Below are 19,140 nucleotides of genomic sequence, written 5' to 3'. Positions count from 1 at the left end.
AATCTGTTTATTTAAATGGGCAGGTTCCACCTCTTTCTGTGTGTAACCCAAGTTGTCCTCCTGGTTCCAGGAAGGAGAAGAAGGAGGGGGAGCCATTCTGCTGCTATGGTTGTGCTCCATGTCCTCAAGGCAAGATTTCATCTGAAAAGGGTAAGAGACACAGGATATATAACATTGGGTAACAATTTTTTACTTTTTGAATGTTGTCTAGATTTCTACAACTGATTTAGGGTATTTTTGCACTTCTGAATCAGGAAATGGCATCCGTTTCTCTCCATCAGGTCAGGTTTACTGTAAACTGAATGGTGGGCATTGATAAAGGTAAGTACACGTAAATTGCATGTTGCTTCACCATTTTTCAAACTTCAGGGCTTGAACTTCCGTTTCTTGGAACTACTGGAATGCTCAGCGGCAGGGAGGTCTCTCTTCAGAGTCCAACAGTAGTCAGCCATCATGTCTGCGTCCCAGTGACCCTGATACCTAGTCTCCATCTCTTTCATGTCCTGATGGAATCTCTCCCCCTGCTCGTCATTCATTGAACCCAGGTTCTCAGGAAACCGGTCCATATGTGAAAATAGGTAGTGTATCTTGATGCTCATGTTGCAGCCCAGGTTTCTGAAAGCAGTCAGCATGTTGTTGACAAGTTCTGCGTAGTTTCTGGCCTTATTGTTGCCAAGAAAGTTCTTCACTACCAGAACAAATGCCTTCCACGCTTCCAGTTCCACTTCGTTCATTGAGTTTCCGAACTCTGGATCTCTGATGAGCTGATGGATCTGAGGACCGTCAAAGATGCCAGCTTTCAACTTCTCCATGGTCAATCCTGGAAAAGCCTGGCACAAGTAAGTGAAGCAGTCACCATCCTTGTCCAGAGTCTTGGTGAACTGCTTCATTAAGCCGAGCTTGATGTGCAGCGTTGGGAAGAGTATTTTGTCTCTGTCCACCAGAGGGTCATTGATGACGTTCCTTTCTTTGCAAGGCACCAATTCCTCCCGCACAGGCCAGTCCTTCTTCGTGTAATGCTGAGCACGGTCCCTACTATCCCTCATGCACAGAAAACATGGGTACTTGGTGAAGCCAGTGAAGTTGGTGAAGTTCACCATCTTCAGGTCAACACAAATAAACCACTTATGCTGATCATAACCAATTTTCTCCAGCACATACTTCACCGCTTCATAGTTCTCCTTCAGTGTACTCGAGTGAGCCAGGGGTATAGAGGCAAACGGGTTGCCATTGTGTAGCAGAACACATTTCAGTGATCGCTTGCTGCTGTCAATGAACAGTCTCCAATCTTTGGGTTCGTACTGTGGCACTCCAAGCTTGAGCAGAAGCTGCGCAATATCTGCACAGTACACCAAGTCCTTCTCTTCCGAGAAAAAACGGAGGTACTCTTGATGCCTGTTGCGGAGGAAGCTGATGCGAGCATTGTGGTTCGAGGGCCCGACCCCCGCGAAGTGAAATGAAGACACAAGGACACGTGATATAAGGTTAGAAAAAGCCACAACTTTATTCATTACAGTAATGAAAAGGTATTGGCTTAGGCATTGGATCGAAACAAGTGGGTTTATTCACCAGGGGTTCATCACCTGTTGATGCTAATCCAACTATAGGCTCACCCCTGCTGTCACCACGGGTCGTGCCATGGCCTCCCGCCAAGCAGGCATCGGACAGAATACACGACCGCCAGATTCCTTTAACGGAATACCCCTAAAAATTGAAGGCATAGGCGATGGCCACACCTAGCACTTCGACACACCACAACACATTATTCCAATGCCTAACCTACCCACCAATACCACAAAAGTTGTGACGATTGCTATGAGGTAGGCGAAAAAACCAAACAGCCTATTGCCAAATGGAAAAACTCCTACCAGGCCCCCCGGGCAACCAGGGCGACCAACCTAAGGTCCATAGCAAGGCCAATGACCTAGGCCCTAACTAAAAGGGAGTGGAGGGTGGGTGACTCGTGACGGGACGACGATGAGGAATGAGGCCAGGGGAAGGCTGGCACTGCAGCAAAAGGCTGCTGAACACGCCCCCACCGCAGCACCTGGTTGGGTGGCCACCGGGGGGGCGTGAGTGCCAGCCAGGTGAGCTGGAGGCAGGGGGCAACGCCCCCTGCTGGGCGGTGCTCGGGCTCCCGCCCACAACCACTCCCCTCTCTTTCAGGGAGGAGAGTCTCTGTCAGAGAGGAGGTTTTTCCCCTTCAATCTGATGCCAACAGTTCGGCAGAGTCCTTTGACAAGCTGAGATCGCGAACTAGATCATTCAGCTCCATTTGGGAAAATGGATGTGGAGCATCATCTTCAAGAACCACTTCATCTTCTTCATGTCCTTCAACACTGGAGGCATCTTCGTCACCAATGTCAGGAAGTTCTCCGAAGATAGGCACTGGAATTTCATCACAATGAGCTACAGGACGACGTGCTGATTGAAGATCAGGATACTTGAGGCTGCTCAGGTTCCTTCTGTTGATCCCACCAATTTATGGAGCCACACCAATTTATGGAAGATTTTGAGGTTTTATGACTTCAAACTGATCCCTTTTTAACATAATCACCCAGAACTATCAGACCTGAATACTTCTTGTCATTAAAATAATCATTTCCAATCAAAACAATTATTCGACATGGCATTTTACGCCCACCAACTTCTTCTAAAATGCTCTACACAAGCGTACATGTGAACAAAAACGTAAAAAAATGACATGTGGCCATAGCTCAAAATCTTGACCTGATTGATCAAAACCAATGTGATTTTTGGATTCAGCGCATCAGATTCATCCTAAATCAACTGAAAAAACTCAGACAACAAATTTGTTGTTGACCAGTGCAATGATTCAAGGAGTGAGATTTAGATATCTTTCTCATTCAAGTGGAATAAAAACCAAATTTCTCCTCCATACCTGTTGGCAGATAGACCGGATTAGGGACCCACTCCTAAAAAGAATTGGTTTGTCATCATCATGTAATCTTTGTCACAGGTTAAAATACAGGAGGCAATTTTTAAATAAATGCACCAGTGATATGACTTGGTAGGAGACACCTGTCTTAGTTCAGGCAATAGCAAATAATCATGTGAATGATTGATGCTCGATGGCACACCAGGGTGGGGAGGAATGGGGTCGGCAGAGGGTGTGGGGGTGGAACGGGGCTGGGAATGGAACCCCTGTGCAAAAAGGTCATGGACTGTACCTATTCTGAACAATAAAAAAGTGGTTTATGTGGAGTTAGCAAACCATTAAAGGACACCCCACATAACCCAACAAAAGTTCTGAGGCATAGCTATCAATTTTTCCCTTTTCTTGCGAGGAATCCTATTCGGAATAAGGGAATTTCCCTTTAAAAAAGGGAAATGTTGACAGCTATGTTCTGAGGTGGGATTCTGATGCATCACTTTCAATCTGGTTACTCTGGAAATAACTGTAATAACTCTCATTTAACATTATCAGTTCCATATTCGCAGTACTAATAGTTGCTCTCCAACACATCCAAAATGTGAATGTATTATTTTCTTTCCAGACATGGTTGACTGTGTTGCATGCCCAGAAGATCATTATACCAACATGAAACAATCACAATGCATTCCAAAGACTCCCAGCTTCCTGTCTTTTAAAGAGCCTCTGGGGATGAGCTTAGCATTGATTGCTCTTTTTCTCTCTATCCTCACAGTGGTGGTCCTAGTCATCTTCATTAAACATCAGGACACACCCATTGTCAGAGCAAACAATCGGGACCTCACCTACACTCTCCTCACTTCCCTCCTGCTCTGCTTCCTCTGCCCATTGATCTTCCTCAGCCCTCCAGAAAGAGTGAGCTGCCTGCTCCGACAAATGGCTTTTGGCCTTGTTTTCACAGTGACCGTTTCTTGTGTGCTGGCCAAAACGATCACGGTGGTTCTGGCCTTTGTGGCCACCAAACCAGGATCCCGAATGAGGAAGTGGGTGGGGAAAAGACTGGCAAGCTCCATTGTGTTTTCTTGTTCCCTTATCCAAGTGGGCATTTGCAGTGTGTGGTTGGGAACCTCTCCCCCATTCCCTGATTCTGACATGCACTCTGTGATGAGGGAAATTATTCTAGGCTGCAACGAAGGGTCAGTTGCCCTGTTTTATTGTGTCCTGGGCTACATGGGCTTTTTGGCCATTCTCAGCTTTGTTGTAGCCTTTTTGGCCAGGAAATTGCCTGAGACCTTCAATGAGGCCAAATTCATCACCTTCAGCATGTTCTTGTTTTGTAGTGTTTGGATCTCCTTTGTTCCGGTCTACCTGAGCACCAAGGGGAAATACATGGTGGCTGTGGAGATTTTCTCCATCTTGGCCTCCAGTGCTGGGATACTAGGTTCCATCTTTGCTCCCAAATGCTACATCATTGTGTTGAGGCCTGATCTGAACAGCAAGGATCAGTTAATAAAGAGGAAATAATAAATTATACCATCATCTTTTGGGGTTTTTTTTCCACCAAACTATGAGCAATATAATCTATCTTTATCCACATCATTAAATTATGTTGTATTTTATGTGTTGCAATTGCTATGTTAAAATCCCCTATGGTTTCTCTGAGTCAGGAGCCCCTCATTTTGTTTTAACCCTAAGGTTTATTTGGAAACAAAAAAACTTTTATGAGTACCATAAAATATTGAGACCTGACAAGAACCTCAGAGGATAACTGATTAGAAACTGAACAAGAAAAATCAATACACTGAGAAGCATTTTTTAAAAAAACTAGTTCCTTTCTAGGTTTTTTTCCCTCTCAGTAAGGTTTCAGTAGAGTTGCTGATTAACCAGTCTCAGAGATTGCAGTACATCGAGTCCCCACTTACTTGGGGTTATGTTCAAGTGCCCCCCATAAATGAAGATTGAATAAATGGGGAGTACCCTCTAAAACCCTTCTCCGCTGCTCTCACTCCATTCCAGATCAAAAATACTGCACCTAAAATACCCACATCTGGAATTTTGGGGGCAGACTGAGAGATGTGTGGGAATGTTGCTGCTTCTGCTGCTCTTCTATGCACATTAGCTGTCAGGTGGGGGGGGGGGGCTGAGCAGCATAAACAACCCCCGTTGCACCTCCAGTCTCTGCCCTCACAAGCCATGAGAACTCTCCAGCGCTCTCCTTCCATAACTGGGTATTAATTAAATTATTTTTATATGCTGGACTATTTGTGGTGGGTTTATTTACTTAAAAAGTAAAGGTACCCCTGACCGGTCCAGTCACGAATGACTTGGGGGTTTCACATCTCTCTCTATAGGCCGAGGGAGCCTGCGTTTGTCTGCAGACAGTTTCTGGGTCATGTGGCCAATCATGTGGTCATGACTAAGCTGCTTCTGGCAAACCAGAGCAGCGCACGGAAACACTGTTTACCTTTCCACCAGAGCAGTACCTATTTATCTTCTTGCACCTTGATGTGCTTTTGAACTGCTAAGTGGGCAGGAGCAGGGACCAAACAACAGGAACTCACCCTGTCGCGGGGATTCGAATGGGTGACCTTCTGATTGGCAAGGGCAGATGCTTCTAAATGAATATTTTGGAGTAAAAGCATTTTGAACGTGAGTGAAATTAAGCTCCATTTTATTAGAAAATATAATACCACCACGCACAACTTTTTATTTACTACTTCTATATAGTGTCCCACTGACTAGTTGTGAGGTGCTTTTCTGTCAGGAACACAAATTATGCTTTATTATACTTACTTACATATGTACAACATAAACTTAAATTCATTGTCAATAAACCGAATAATCAAAAACACTTTAACAATAAATTTTCATCCAAAGCGCCGGGGGGGGGGGGGTGCTGAGCAACATAAAAAAACCCCTGCTGCACCTCCAGTCTCTGCCCTCACAAGCCATGGGAACTCTCCAGCTCTCTCAATCCATTTCTGGCTATTAATTAAATTATTTGGTTATTTATTGTGTGCAGTGAGGGATGCCTGTGGTAATGGGCAATATACACTAGACCGTTCCTCGTGGGGATTTTTAAACTTAAAATTCAATGAAATTTTTAAACTTAAAATTCAATAAATGGGTTTATTGTTATAAGATGGGGCAGAATGCTTCTGAATGAATATTTTGGAGTAAAAGCACTTTGAACATGAGTGAAATTAAGCTCCATTTTATTAGTAAATATAATACCACCACACACTACTTTTTATTTATTACTTCTATATACCCTCCCACCAACCAGTTGTGAGGTGCTTTTCCTCCAAGGATGTGGACAGGCTGTTTAAACGAGTGAAACTGTCCACCTGTCTCCTTGATCCTTGCCCATCTTGGCTTATAAAAGCTAGGCGGGAAGGGCTGGATGATGGGCTTTGCGGGGTGGTGAATGCTTCTCTCTGTGAGGAAGCCTTCCCAGACCTGCTGAAAAAGGCTGTCATTAAACCTCTTCTTAAAAAAAACGTATTTAGACCTGGCCAATATGGTCAACTATCGCTCAGTCTCAAATCTTCCATTCTTGGGCAAGGTGATTGAGCGAGTGGTTGCTGAACAACTCCAGGCACACCTGGAAGAAGCAGACCATTTGGATCCCTTCCAGTTGGGATTCAAGCCTCATCATGGGACTGAAACTGCCTTGGGCGCACTGGTTGATGATCTTCAGTGGGCTAGGGACAAAGGTGAGAGCTGTTTCCTAGTTCTGCTGGATCTCTCAGTGGCTTTTGACACCATCAACCATAACATCCCTCTGGACCATCTAGAGGGGCTGGGAGCTGGGGGCACTGTTATACAGTGGTTCCGCTCCTTCCTCCTGGACCATGTTCAGAAAGTGATGGGCGAGGTGAGTGTTCAGACCCCTGGGCTCACACTTGTGGGGTGAGGGTTCTGTCTTCTTCCCCATGAATTTATGGTGACCTGGAAACTACAACTAATCCAGAATGCAGCAGCTAGACTGGTGACTGGGAGCGGCCGCCGAGACCACATAACACCGTTCTTGAAAGACCTAAACTGGCTCCCAGTACGTTTCCGACCACAATTCAAAGTGTTGGTGTTGACCTTAAAATCTTAAATGGCATCCTTCCAATATACCTGAAGAAGCGTCTCCACTCCCATCATTCTGCCCAGACACTGAGGTCCAGCTCTGAGGGCCTTCTGGGGGTTCCATCAGTGTGAGAAGCAAAGTTACAGGGAACCAGGCAGAGAGCCTTCTTGGTAGTGGTACTCGCCCTGTGGAATGCCCTCCCACCAGATGTCAAAGAGAAAAACAACTACCAGACTTTTAGAAGACATCTGAAGGCAGCCCTGTTTAGGGAAGCTTTTAATGTTTAATAGATTATTGTATTTTAATATTCTGTTGGAAGCCACCCAGAGTGGCTGGGGAAACCCAGCCAGATGGGCGGGGTATAAATAATAAATTGTTGTTGTTGTTGTTGTTGTTGTTATTTCTGTCAGGAACACAAATAGTTGTCCTTTTCACATTCTTTCGTCTCGGTATTATTGTCACCAAACTAAAGAAGTGGTGCTCAGGTGGGAAACTTTAGGTCAGATGCATCATTTGCACTGGTCAACACTGACAAGAGCCTGGCCCACTGTTTTTCTTTTCCTCATGGCTCTTAAGTCTGCATGCCCTTTTGTTGTCCCATAAACAGTCTGAAAGAACTTTGAATGAACCATCAGAAACAGGGTTGTTATTATTATTGGGCATTTTCTGATGCTCCTGATGTAAAGAGAGCTTGTTATTATGTCACCTATAATTATCACTCTCAGCATGTTTGTGTCTCCCTTGGATAATGTCTCAGTAGATTTCCAGAGAATACTAACCAATGTCAAAACATGGGTATTATAACCTCTTCCTGCCATTCTTTGCAAGGGAGAGGACAGAGAAAGAGGAAGGATTTTCACATTTCTCTTAATCAAGTTATAAAATAGGATTTTAATCTGTGAATATTTAGAGAAGTGTCTTTGGTGACAAGGCAGAATATTGTATTGAGATTGGTTGTGAAGCAAGGTTTGTGTGCTGGATGTAAATAAGGCTGTTTGATGGGAAAGAATATGTGCTTCAATATGCTGCTGTTTATTCTGCCCCTTCTCTTTCATCTGCCACATTTGATGTGCAATCAGACCATGAGTTGCACCATCAATGATCTGTCCAGAATTCCACATGAATACTACCAACGTGGTCATCTTATTGTTGGCGGACTTGCTTCTCATCTCTTTGCTGTTTTTGACAAAGAAGACTTCAAAGAAAGGCTAACTATCCATCAGCGTCTTAATACACAGTAAAGACATCAAATGTCAAATAATCAGGTGATACTGAAATATCCCCCAGCTCTAAGCAGGCCTCCTCAGAAGCTGGTTCCCCCGAGTTCAGTGGGATTTACTTCCACTGAAGGGAAATGCAGATCTGAATGTGTCAGTGAGATGAGAGAGCCTGGTCTTGTTGATGTGTTCTCTCCTCCCCACATCCCACCAAATCTCTTCCAAGGAGTTTAACAAGAGGAGGACTCAAAGATTGAACCTCCCTAGTTTAAGATGGAAAGCCCTTCTCTGTTCTTAATCTTCACCACAAAAACTCTCGTTTGAAGTGTCTTACACAAGGCTCACCTCTTCTTTGAGGTGATGCTTGAATAACCCCTGATGTTCTCATCCAAGTCAGGCTGGACGATTGTCTTTAACAGTTATAGACAGGGCATGGATTAGATACATTCTGACTGTATTCAGCTGAAGGTAGTGATCAGTGAAGAAATGTCAGTTAACTGTCAGTTGGGAGACGTTATGAGCGAGGTGTGAGTTGTAGTTCAGCGGTAAAGATCTGATTTTCCTGGAGGAAAATGGCAGGAGTGGGAAAGTCTAAATGAGCCCTACATTAAGTTAAAATTCTACTCTTTTAGTTGAAATTGTTCTGCAGATATGTGTATATTAGGGCAACATGCATAGTATATATCTCAATGATACAGCATAAAATTCTTGTTGCAGTATTGTGCCAAAGAACTACCAGCATATTATGGCCTTGGTATTTGCTATCAAGGAGATCAATGAGAACCCTAAGATCTTGCCTAATATTACACTGGGATTCCACATCTATGACAGTTACTTCGATGAAAGGATGACCTACTGGGCTGCTCTGAACCTTCTCTCCACCCTTCTACCAAACTACAAGTGCAACATCTGGAAACACCTGGCAGCAGTTATTGGGGGACTGGACTTGGATATCTCCGTCTACCTGGCAAACATCTTGGGCATCTACAAGATTCCCCAGGTAAGATGCTGCGTAGGGTATTTCACACATCCACCATGATGTCTTTTATCAAGAAAGGATTTGTATAATATAGAAATAGTTGTGAGAGATGAAGAAGAGTGTTCTTGCCCTTCACAAGGTAAGGTGATGATAGAAAAGTTCTCATCTCACCCCACTTCCTTGTCCATACACACCTAAAAACATGTATCCCAATTCCATTCTGCCAACTGACACCCTCTCACCTTTGCTACATGGCCTACCGGTTGGAGTCAAAAGCTGCTCTCTTGCAAAGCTGGAAGCCTGCCTATCAGGAGTCATCTGCCCACACATTGTGGCACTTGATGGGGATTCTGTGTGTTAGTGGCTTGAGAGATGAAGGGAAGGGAAGGGAAGGGAAGACGCCATGAAATCAGGAGCTGAAATGCTGCGGTGAAGCAAAGTGGAAAATACAGGGGAGAAGAAAGAAGCAACACAGGAAGGCATAGAGGAAAAAGTGTAGAAAGAGAAGGCGGATGTTGGAGAGGAAAGCAGGAGTTCAGGAAACTGGGCATGGAGGAATGGCAGAGAAGGAGGTGGAAGCTGAGAAACACAGGGTGCAATCTGCCACTCCTCCCAGCTTTGTGGAACCTGCCTTCTTAAGGCAACTGCTTCATTTTGCTTCCTGGGTGGGCAGGTCCTGGGTGCACATAACCAGTCATTCTGCAATTATAGATGATGCTCCTTTATTTCCTTTTAGCTCACTTATGGCTCCTTTTCTCCTGAGGATGGTGGTCAAAGCCAATCCACTTCCTTCTACAAGATGGTGCCCAATGAAGCCCATCAGTACACTGGGATTGTTGAGTTATTTCTGCACTTTGGGTGGACGTGGGTTGGATTGCTTGCTCGAGAAAGTGAAGGTGGAGAGAGATTTAGTCAGACCCTGAAACCTCTGCTCTCCCAGAAAGGCATTTGCTTGGCTTTCTCAGAGACAACCCTGAACATGGCATATTTGGCTGAGTATTATGACATGTTTCCCCGCTGGATCCAAATTTATCAAGCTATTATGGAAAGTAAAGCCAAGGTGGTGGTTGTCTATGGAGGAACAAAGTCCATACTTGCCTTGCAGACAATGATAGTACTAGGTGAAATGGAAAATGTGACTAAGACATCTGATGGCAAAGTGTGGATTTTGACGGCACAACTGGATTTCACAGCACCGCCCTTGCGAATGAGCCTTGATATGCAAACTTCCCAGGGTTCTCTCTCCTTTTCAGTTCATTCAAATGTGGTACAAGGATTCAAAGCCTTTCTTCAAGCACAAAATCCTTTTGAGGAAAATGGAAATGGCTTTGTCAAGCAGTTCTGGGCACAGGTATTTCTCTGTTTATTTCCAAACTCCAATACAGAGGAGCAGGCCAGTGGAACCTGCACTGGAGAGGAGAAGCTGGAGAATCTCCCTTCGTCTGCTTTTGAGATGACCATGTCTGGCCACAGCTACAGTCTCTATACTGCTGTCTATGCCATAGCACATGCTCTACATGCCATGTTCCTGCCTGGAGCCAAATATAGGAGAATGGTGGAAGGAGAGATGCAGGAGTTTCGGCCTTGGCAGGTAATTCCTGTTATGAGATATAATTTATTTGACATAGGCAGTGATATGCAAAATAGTACCCTGAAAAATTTTAATCTCCACATTCTCCATTTGTGTGCGGAGAAGCTGTTCATTCAGGACCAGCTCAGTGAAGAATCAGACTGTTCTGCTTACAGCGTTAAGCAGGAGGACCCAATCCTGCACTCTCCAGTTGTTTTGTGAGCAACTTCCTTTGTGTGTATGGGAAAACATGCAGCAAACAGAAGCATGGAAAAAAAGGATGTAAAACCTTAAAATATGCCCTTTCTAGAGAATTCCAGAAGATGGCACTTTGCTAGCACAAAAATAGATCACATGCTTAGCAGGTCGTGATGTGGTTTACTTACAAAACTCTTTAAATTCAAAGGTTTTTTGGAACACAACACTCATTAAATTTTGCACAAGTAGAAGACAAAATGGTAAAAGTTCCTAAACTTTTTATTGGTATAGAAAATGGTAGTTTCAGATTACATTCTTATATGAAAAACAGGCTTCTTAATTCCATGCGGCTATAGGGAGCAGTTCAGAACTCCTCATGCACGAAATTCACATATAGAGTGAGCAGAACAAATGGCTTTGTTGCCCATTTCTTCCCAAGGTAAGGGGAATGGACATAGGCCAGGTCTGTCAGAACACCTTATTCTACGACATTAAACCCTTTATGTATTTGTTAGACACAAGAATGAAGGTTATATGAGGCTAGTTAGGCATTGTGTGTGTGTGTGTGTGTGTGTGTGTGTGTGTGTGTGTAGATATCCAAGCATGGTCAGTCATGCCTTGGGATTTTCCCCATAGGAAACAATGGAGATCATTGGCTCAATGTGTGAATGCTCGCCCTACAAACCAGTTCTCAGAAAACAGATTATATTTGCATGGCACTACCTCCCTGTGTTGACAGTCTGGAGGCATCCTGAATGTGAGAAAGGAGAGATATTTGCATTACTTCAAAGTTACTCTTTTTCTTTCAATGCAGCTCCACCCCTTTCTTAGGAGTGTCTCCTTTAACAACTCTGCTGGGGAAACAGTATCTTTTAGTAAGAACAGGGAAGTAGAAGCTGGCTTTGATATCACCAACCTGGTCACTTTTCCTAATAACTCCTTCATGAAGGTCAAGGTTGGAAGGGTTGGTGTGGAGGCTACATCTGACCAGCCATTCACCCTTGATGAGAACAGAATGGTGTGGCACAGAAGCTTTCACCAGGTGAGGCATAATTCCCACATCCATGAGAGACAGGAAAAGAGAATGTTATTCTACTTACTGATCATCAGTCCAGCACATACCTGCCTTTCCAGCCAGATTCTAAACATTTTTTTCCTCTGTTTAAGAAAACAGTGGTACCTCGGGTTAAGTACTTAATTCATTCTGGAGGTCCGTTCTGAACCTGAAACTGTTCTTAACCTGAAGCACCACTTTAGCCAATGGGGCCTCCTGCTGCTGCCGTGCCGCGAGAGCACGATTTCTGTTCTCATCCTGAAGCAAAGTTCTTAACCTGAAGCACTATTTCTGGGTTAGTGGAGTCTGTAACCTGAAGCGTATGTAACCTGAAACGTATGTAACCCGAGGTACCACTGTAATAGAATCTTAGAGTTGCAAATCATGTGGTCCACGATGCAGGAATCACAACATATGATCTTGCTGGCTCAGATCAATGCCCAACCAGGGTAGGATCTCACCATTTGCCAATCTTGTCCAGCATCTGGATATGCCATGAGGCTTTTGACTTGGGGTTCTTTTCATCCAAGTGCTTTTCATGAGTCTCTTGGGAAGAAGAAGGGGTTTGCTGCTTGCAGTTGAAATGCTGGTGTTTGAGAAGGAAGTAAAATCCCACAATTTTTTGTTTTACTTGCCAAAGATCCAGAACAAACCTCCACTCTCCAGAACTTTCCCCAGGATGCCGCTTTTGCCTTTGAAATTCTGGACACATGGCAGCCCTAATTTTACTGAGACACCTAAGACCATTATTCATGTTCTTTAATAATAATAATAATAATAATAATAATAATAATAATAATAATGATAATATCAAGTGTGCTTATGCTAGTCACTTGTATCCTAAGGAAAAAGGAACTGTAGGCAAGGGTGGAGGAGTCTACAATTTTATGGAAACTGGCTAAATTTATACCTCTCAGACTAGTACACATATAGGAACATCATTGCTTATCCTTCAGGTTTCACATTTCTGTCGATCTTGTGGTATAGTCTCAGCTCAAAAAAAGGACCAAAATGGTTTGAAAAATACACCTGGTAGCATAAAATACACTTGAAAATGCATCTGTTAAGATAAAATGCATGGCTGGGAGTGTGAAGGGGACTTCTAAGAACATTTGGTTGAACCCCTTTCTGAAGACTCATATTTGGGGACTGAGATAAGAACAGAAAATTCCAAATCACAGGGAGGCTTCTCAGTGTGTTCAGCCGTCAGAGCTTTCTGCTTAGTATGCAAAGATCATTGGTGGAACAGCTATGGGAACAATATGGGCAGAGCTGGTGAGACCACACTCCACAAGGTCTCCACATTTGTAGATCATTTTCGGCACTACGCTTCCGTCATCTTCACAAAGCATGATTGCTGCAATTGGGAAATTGGAGGTGTAAAAGCTATTACTTTATATATGGGGAGAAAAGGGGGCAGGGCTGGCAAAGATGAAGCCCCAATCCCCTTCCCTATTTCAGCTGTCATGCATTCTTTCTGAATGCCAGAAAGGGGCTAAAACATGGTCAGTTTCCACATTATTTATGTTTATTTTTAAAAAAACAACAACCATGAAGAGCCAAATGAGTAGCCTGGCACTGTGTTTCGAATAAGTAGTTTGGGGTCTTCCTACTGCCAGCTGGAAGAAAAAAGAAACCAAAAGCGCTATACTTCTGTGAGCTAAACGGTTAATCTGTTTATTTAAATGGGCAGGTTCCACCCCTTTCTGTGTGTAACCCAAGTTGTCCTCCTGGTTCCAGGAAGGAGAAGAAGGAGGGGGAGCCATTCTGCTGCTATGGTTGTGCTCCATGTCCTCAAGGCAAGATTTCATCCGAAAAGGGTAAGAGACACAGGATATATAACATTGGGTAACAATTTTTTACTTTTTGAATGTTGTCTAGATTTCTACAACTGATTTAGGGTATTTTTGCACTTCTGAATCAGGAAATGGCATCCGTTTCTCTCCATCAGGTCAGGTTTACTGTAAACTGGTGGGTGGGTGTCAGAGCCACCCGAGGTCCCAGCTCACAAGAGACCAAAGTCCAGTCCAAGATATATACAAAAGGTTTTATTGAAGAACATTGTTGTCGTTACATCCAAGCTCCGTGGCTCCGCATCTGTTACCCTTAGATGTTAGAAGTCCCTTCTGAGTCAGTCCCGCCCCTGCACCAGCTTAAGAGGCTTGTACTGCTCCACCTTTTCCTCTCTTTCCTTTTCCGCAGGGTCTTCCTGCCCCCCTGTGCTCCCTCCCTCCGGGACTCCCCCGAGGCTGAGTCTTCTGCCGCCTGCTCCCCCCTCCTTCGTGCTTTGGGACCAGGCTCCTCCTCAGGGCTCTCCTCATTTCCGCGCGCCTCCACATTTGAACTTGGCGCGCGTACGTTGCCTCTGACCTTCCTTTCGACCGTTACGCTACTCTCGGTACTACACTCCTCCCCTTCCGGCAGGACGTTTTGCTCCGAACTCCTTCCCCTCTCTGCTTCCTGTTCTGCTCTTTCTGACACACTGGCAACTCCACCCCCTTCACTCCGTTCCGACGGAGAGGCCGGTCCCGATCTCCAGCCCCCACTGGGGATTCCCCCTTCGTTCCCCTGCTTCTGACTGCCTCCCTCTCTACTGCCCCTTGGCCTGACCAGGGGGGCTCCCTTTTGGGAATCCTCGGATTCACTTGACGGACTCACTGACAACCTCGGGTCGTCGTCGTCCTCTTCCTCGTCGCCCTGGGACCCCTCCCCCTCGCTCTCTGTCCCTGAAACCCTGACAGTGGGCATTGATAAAGGTAAGTACACGTAAATTGCATGTTGCTTCACCATTTTTCAAACTTCAGGGCTTGAACTTCCTTTCTTGGAACTACTGGAATGCTCAGCGGCAGGGAGGTCTCTCTTCAGAGTCCAACAGTAGTCAGCCATCATGTCTGCATCCCAGTGACCCTGATACCTAGTCTCCATCTCTTTCATGTCCTGATGGAATCTCTCCCCCTGCTCGTCATTCATTGAACCCAGGTTCTCAGGAAACTGGTCCATATGTGAAAATAGGTAGTGCATCTTGACGCTCATGTTGCAGCCCAGGTTTCTGAAAGCAGTCAGCATGTTGTTGACAAGTTCTGCGTAGTTTCTGGCCTTATTGTTGCCAAGAAAGTTCTTCACTACCAGAACAAATGCCTTCCACGCTTCCAGTTCCACTTCGTTCATTGAGTTTCCGAACTCTGGATCTCTGATGAGCTGATGGATCTGAGGACCGTCAAAGATGCCAGCTTTCAACTTCTCCATGGTCAATCCTGGAAAAGTCTGGCATAAGTACCGTATTTTTTGCTCTATAAGACTCACTTTTTCCCTCCTAAAAAGTAAAGGGAAATGTGTGTGCGTCTTATGGAGCGAATGCAGGCTGCACAGCTATCAACAGAAGCCAGAACAGCAAGGCAGATTGCTGCTTTCACTGCGCAGCTATCCCTCTTGCTGTTCTGGCTTCTGAGATTCAGAAAAAAAAAATTCTTGTTTTCCTCCTCCAAAAACTAGGTGTGCCTTGTGGTCTGGTGCGTCTTATAGAGCAAAAAATACGGTAAGTGAAGCAGTCACCATCCTTGTCCAGAGTCTTGGTGAACTGCTTCATTAAGCCGAGCTTGATGTGCAGCGTTGGGAAGAGTATTCTGTCTCTGTCCACCAGAGGGTCATTGATGACGTTCCTTTCTTTGCAAGGCACCAATTCGTCCCCCACAGGCCAGTCCTTCTTCGTGTAATGCTGAGCACGGTCCCTACTATCCCACATGCACAGAAAACATGGGTACTTGGTGAAGCCAGACTGTTGTCCCAACAAAAAGTTCACCATCTTCAGGTCAACACAAATAAGCCACTTATGCTGATCATAACCAATTTTCTCCAGCACATACTTCACCGCTTCATAGTTCTCCTTCAGTGTACTCGAGTGAGCCAGGGGTATAGAGGCAAACGGGTTGCCGTTGTGTAGCAGAACACATTTCAGTTATCGCTTGCTGCTATCAATGAACAGTCTCCAATCTTTGGGTTCGTACTGTGGCACTCCAAGCTTGAGCAGAAGCTGCGCAATATCTGCACAGTACACCAGGTCCTTCTCTTCCGAGAAAAAACGGAGGTACTCTTGATGCCTGTTGCGGAGGAAGCAGATGTGAGCACTGTCAGAGAGGAGGTTTTTCCCCTTCAATCTGGATGCCAACAGTTCGGCAGAGTCCTTCGACAAGCTGAGGTTGCGAACTAGATCATTCAACTCCTTTTGGGAAAATGGATGTGAAGCATCATCTTCAAAACCACTTCGTCTTCTTCATGTCCTTCAACACTGGAGGCATCTCCGTCACCAATGTCAGGAAGTTCTCCGAAGATAAGCACTGGAATTTCATCACAATGAGCTACAGGACGACGTGCTGATTGAAGATCAGGATACTTGAGGCTGCTCTGGTTCTTTCTGTTGATCCCACCAATTTATGGAGCCGCACCAATTTATAGAAGATTTTGAGGCTTTAGGACTTCAAACTGATCCCTTTTCGACATAATCACCCAGAACTATCGGATCTGAATACTTCTTGTCATTAAAATAATCATTTCCAATCAAAACAATTATTCGACATGGCATTTTACGCCCACCAACTTCTTCTAAAATGCTCTACACAAGCGTACATGTGAACAAAAACGTAAAAAAACGACATGTGGCCATAGCTCAAAAACTTGACCTGATTGAGCAAAACCAATGTTATTTTTTGATTCAGCGCATCAGATTCATCCTAAATCAACTGAAAAAACTCAGACAACAAATTTGTTGTTGACCAGTGCAATGATTAAAGGAGTGAGATTTAGATATCTTTCTCATTCAAGTGGAATAAAAACCAAATTTCTCCTCCATACCTGTTGGCAGATAGACCCCATAAAGGATTAGGGACCCACTCCTAAAAAGAATTGGTTTGTCATCATCATGTAATCTTTGTCACAGGTTAAAATACAGGAGGCAATTTTGAAATAAATGCACCAGTGATATGACTTGGTAGGAGACACCTGTCTTAGTTCAGGCAATAGCAAATAATCATGCGAATGATTGATGCGCGATGGCACACCAGGGTGGGGAGGAATGGGGTCGGCAGAGGGTGTAGGGGTGGAACGGGGCTGGGAATGGAACCCCTGTGCAAAAAGGTCATGGACTGTACCTGTTCTGAACAATAAAAAGTGGTTTATGTGGAGTTAGCAACCCATTAAAGGACACCCCACATAACCCAACAAAAGTTCTGAGGCATAGCTATCAATTTTTCCCTTTTCTTGCGAGGAATCCTATTCGGAATAAGGGAATTTCCCTTTAAAAAAGGGAAATGTTGACAGCTATGTTCTGAGGTGGGATTCTGATGCATCACTTTCAATCTGGTTACTCTGGAAATAACTGTAATAACTCTCATTTAACATTATCAGTTCCATACTCGCAGTACTAATAGTTGCTCTCCAACACATCCAAAATGTGAATGTATTATTTTCTTTCCAGACATGGTTGACTGTGCTGCATGCCCAAAGGACCACTATCCAGACAGGAACCAATCACAATGCATTCCAAAGACCACCAGCTTCCTGTCTTTTAAAGAGCCTCTGGGGATGAGCTTAGCATTGTTGGCTCTTTCTCTTTCTCTCCTCACAGTGGTGGTCCTAGCCATCTTCATTAAACATCAGGACACACCCATTGTCAGAGCAAACAATCGGGACCTCACCTACACTCTCCTCACTTTCCTCCTGCTCTGCTTTCTCTGCCCATTGATCTTCCTCAGCCCTCCAGAAAGAGTGAGCTGCCTGCTCCGACAAATGGCTTTTGGCCTTGTTTTCACAGTAACCGTTTCTTGTGTTCTGGCCAAAACGATCACGGTGGTTCTGGCCTTTGTGGCGACCAAACCAGGATCCAGAATGAGGAAGTGTGTGGGGAAAAGCCTAGCAAGCTCCATTGTGTTTTCTTGTTCCCTTATCCAAGTGGGCATTTGCAGTGTGTGGTTGGGAACCTCTCCCCCATTCCCTGATTCTGACATGCACTCTGTGATGAAGGAAATCATTCTAGGCTGCAACGAAGGGTCAGTTGCCCTGTTTTACTGTGTCCTGGGCTACATGGGCTTGTTGGCCATTGTCAGCTTTGTAGTGGCCTTTTTTGCCAGGAAATTGCCTGAGAGCTTCAATGAGGCTAAATTCATCACCTTCAGCATGTTCTTGTTTTGTAGTGTTTGGATCTCCTTTGTTCCTGTGTACCTGAGCACCAAGGGGAAATACATGGTGGCTGTGGAGATCTTCTCCATCTTGGCCTCCAGTGCTGGGATACTGGGCTCCATCTTTGCCCCCAAATGCTACATCATTGTGTTGAGGCCAGATCTGAACAGCAAGGATCAGTTAATAAAGAGGAAATAATAAATTATACCATCATCTTGTGGGTTTTTTCAACCCAACTATGAGAAATATAATCTCTCTTTATCCACACCATTCAATTTTGTTCTATTTTACATGCTGCAATTCCTATGTGCAATTTCTTTTAAAATCCCCTGTGGTCTCACTGAGGCAGGAGCCCCTCATCTTGTTTTAATCCCAAGCCTTATTTGAAAACCAAAAAAAACTGTCATGAGTACCAAAAAAAAACATTGATACCTGACTAGAAACTCAGAGGATAATTGCTTAGAGACTGAACAAGAAAAAACAATACACTGAGAGGCATTTTTTAAAAAGGTTTGTTCCTTTCTAGGTTTTTTCCTCTCACTAAGGTTTCAGTAGAGTTGCGTGGCGAGATCCCACCTCCCACCAGTAGAAATAAAGACACAGGACACAGTAATTTAGGTTAATGGGCTAAAATTAGGCCACAACTTTATTGGTTACAGGTAAAGAGTGGTATTGGCTTAGGCATTGGTCCTATTGACTATCCGGCTTCAGCCTGTTTGCTTGAAGACTGTGAAGGGTTAACACCAGCAGGGGAGCCCTGCTGATGCACATCAACTAGACACTCCCCCGGGGTCACCGCTCGTGGGCGTGCCTTGGTCCCTGGCTTCCATAGGCTTCTGATGCGCCCACGCCCCCCAGAATCCTTTACTGGAGTAACCTTCAATATCTGGGGGAGATGATGGCGCTCCCCCCATACATCTACATAACAATACCCATACCAATGCCTAACCGCCAAAGCCTAGAAAGTTGTGATGATTTGT

At 44.6% G+C, this 19,140-nt stretch overlaps 2 protein-coding genes across 2 annotated transcripts in view; both read left to right on the top strand.

Moving 5' to 3' along the window:
* The window catches only part of LOC310829901 (uncharacterized protein), a 169,979-nt gene extending 151,556 nt beyond the window's left edge, over positions 1-18,423 (top strand). Inside the window, exons 25-27 of the mRNA XM_083708914.1 lie at positions 71-150; positions 13,683-13,809; positions 17,460-18,423. Coding sequence (XP_083565040.1) covers positions 71-150; positions 13,683-13,809; positions 17,460-18,358 — 1,106 coding nt within the window. The 3' untranslated portion in view covers positions 18,359-18,423. The remainder of the gene's footprint in view (positions 1-70; positions 151-13,682; positions 13,810-17,459) is intronic.
* LOC310829973 (vomeronasal type-2 receptor 26-like) overlaps positions 1-19,140 on the top strand; it is a 37,524-nt gene that overhangs the window by 7,442 nt on the left and 10,942 nt on the right. The gene's annotated exons all lie outside the window — the stretch shown is intronic.

The sequence above is a fragment of the Podarcis gaigeae genome (genome assembly GCF_964106915.1).
Source record: "Podarcis gaigeae genome assembly, chromosome: 13".
In the NCBI taxonomy this organism is placed as follows: Eukaryota; Metazoa; Chordata; class Lepidosauria; order Squamata; family Lacertidae; genus Podarcis; species Podarcis gaigeae.
Note: the sequence above shows the minus strand (reverse complement) of the source record. Positions and strands in the feature narration are given on the sequence as shown.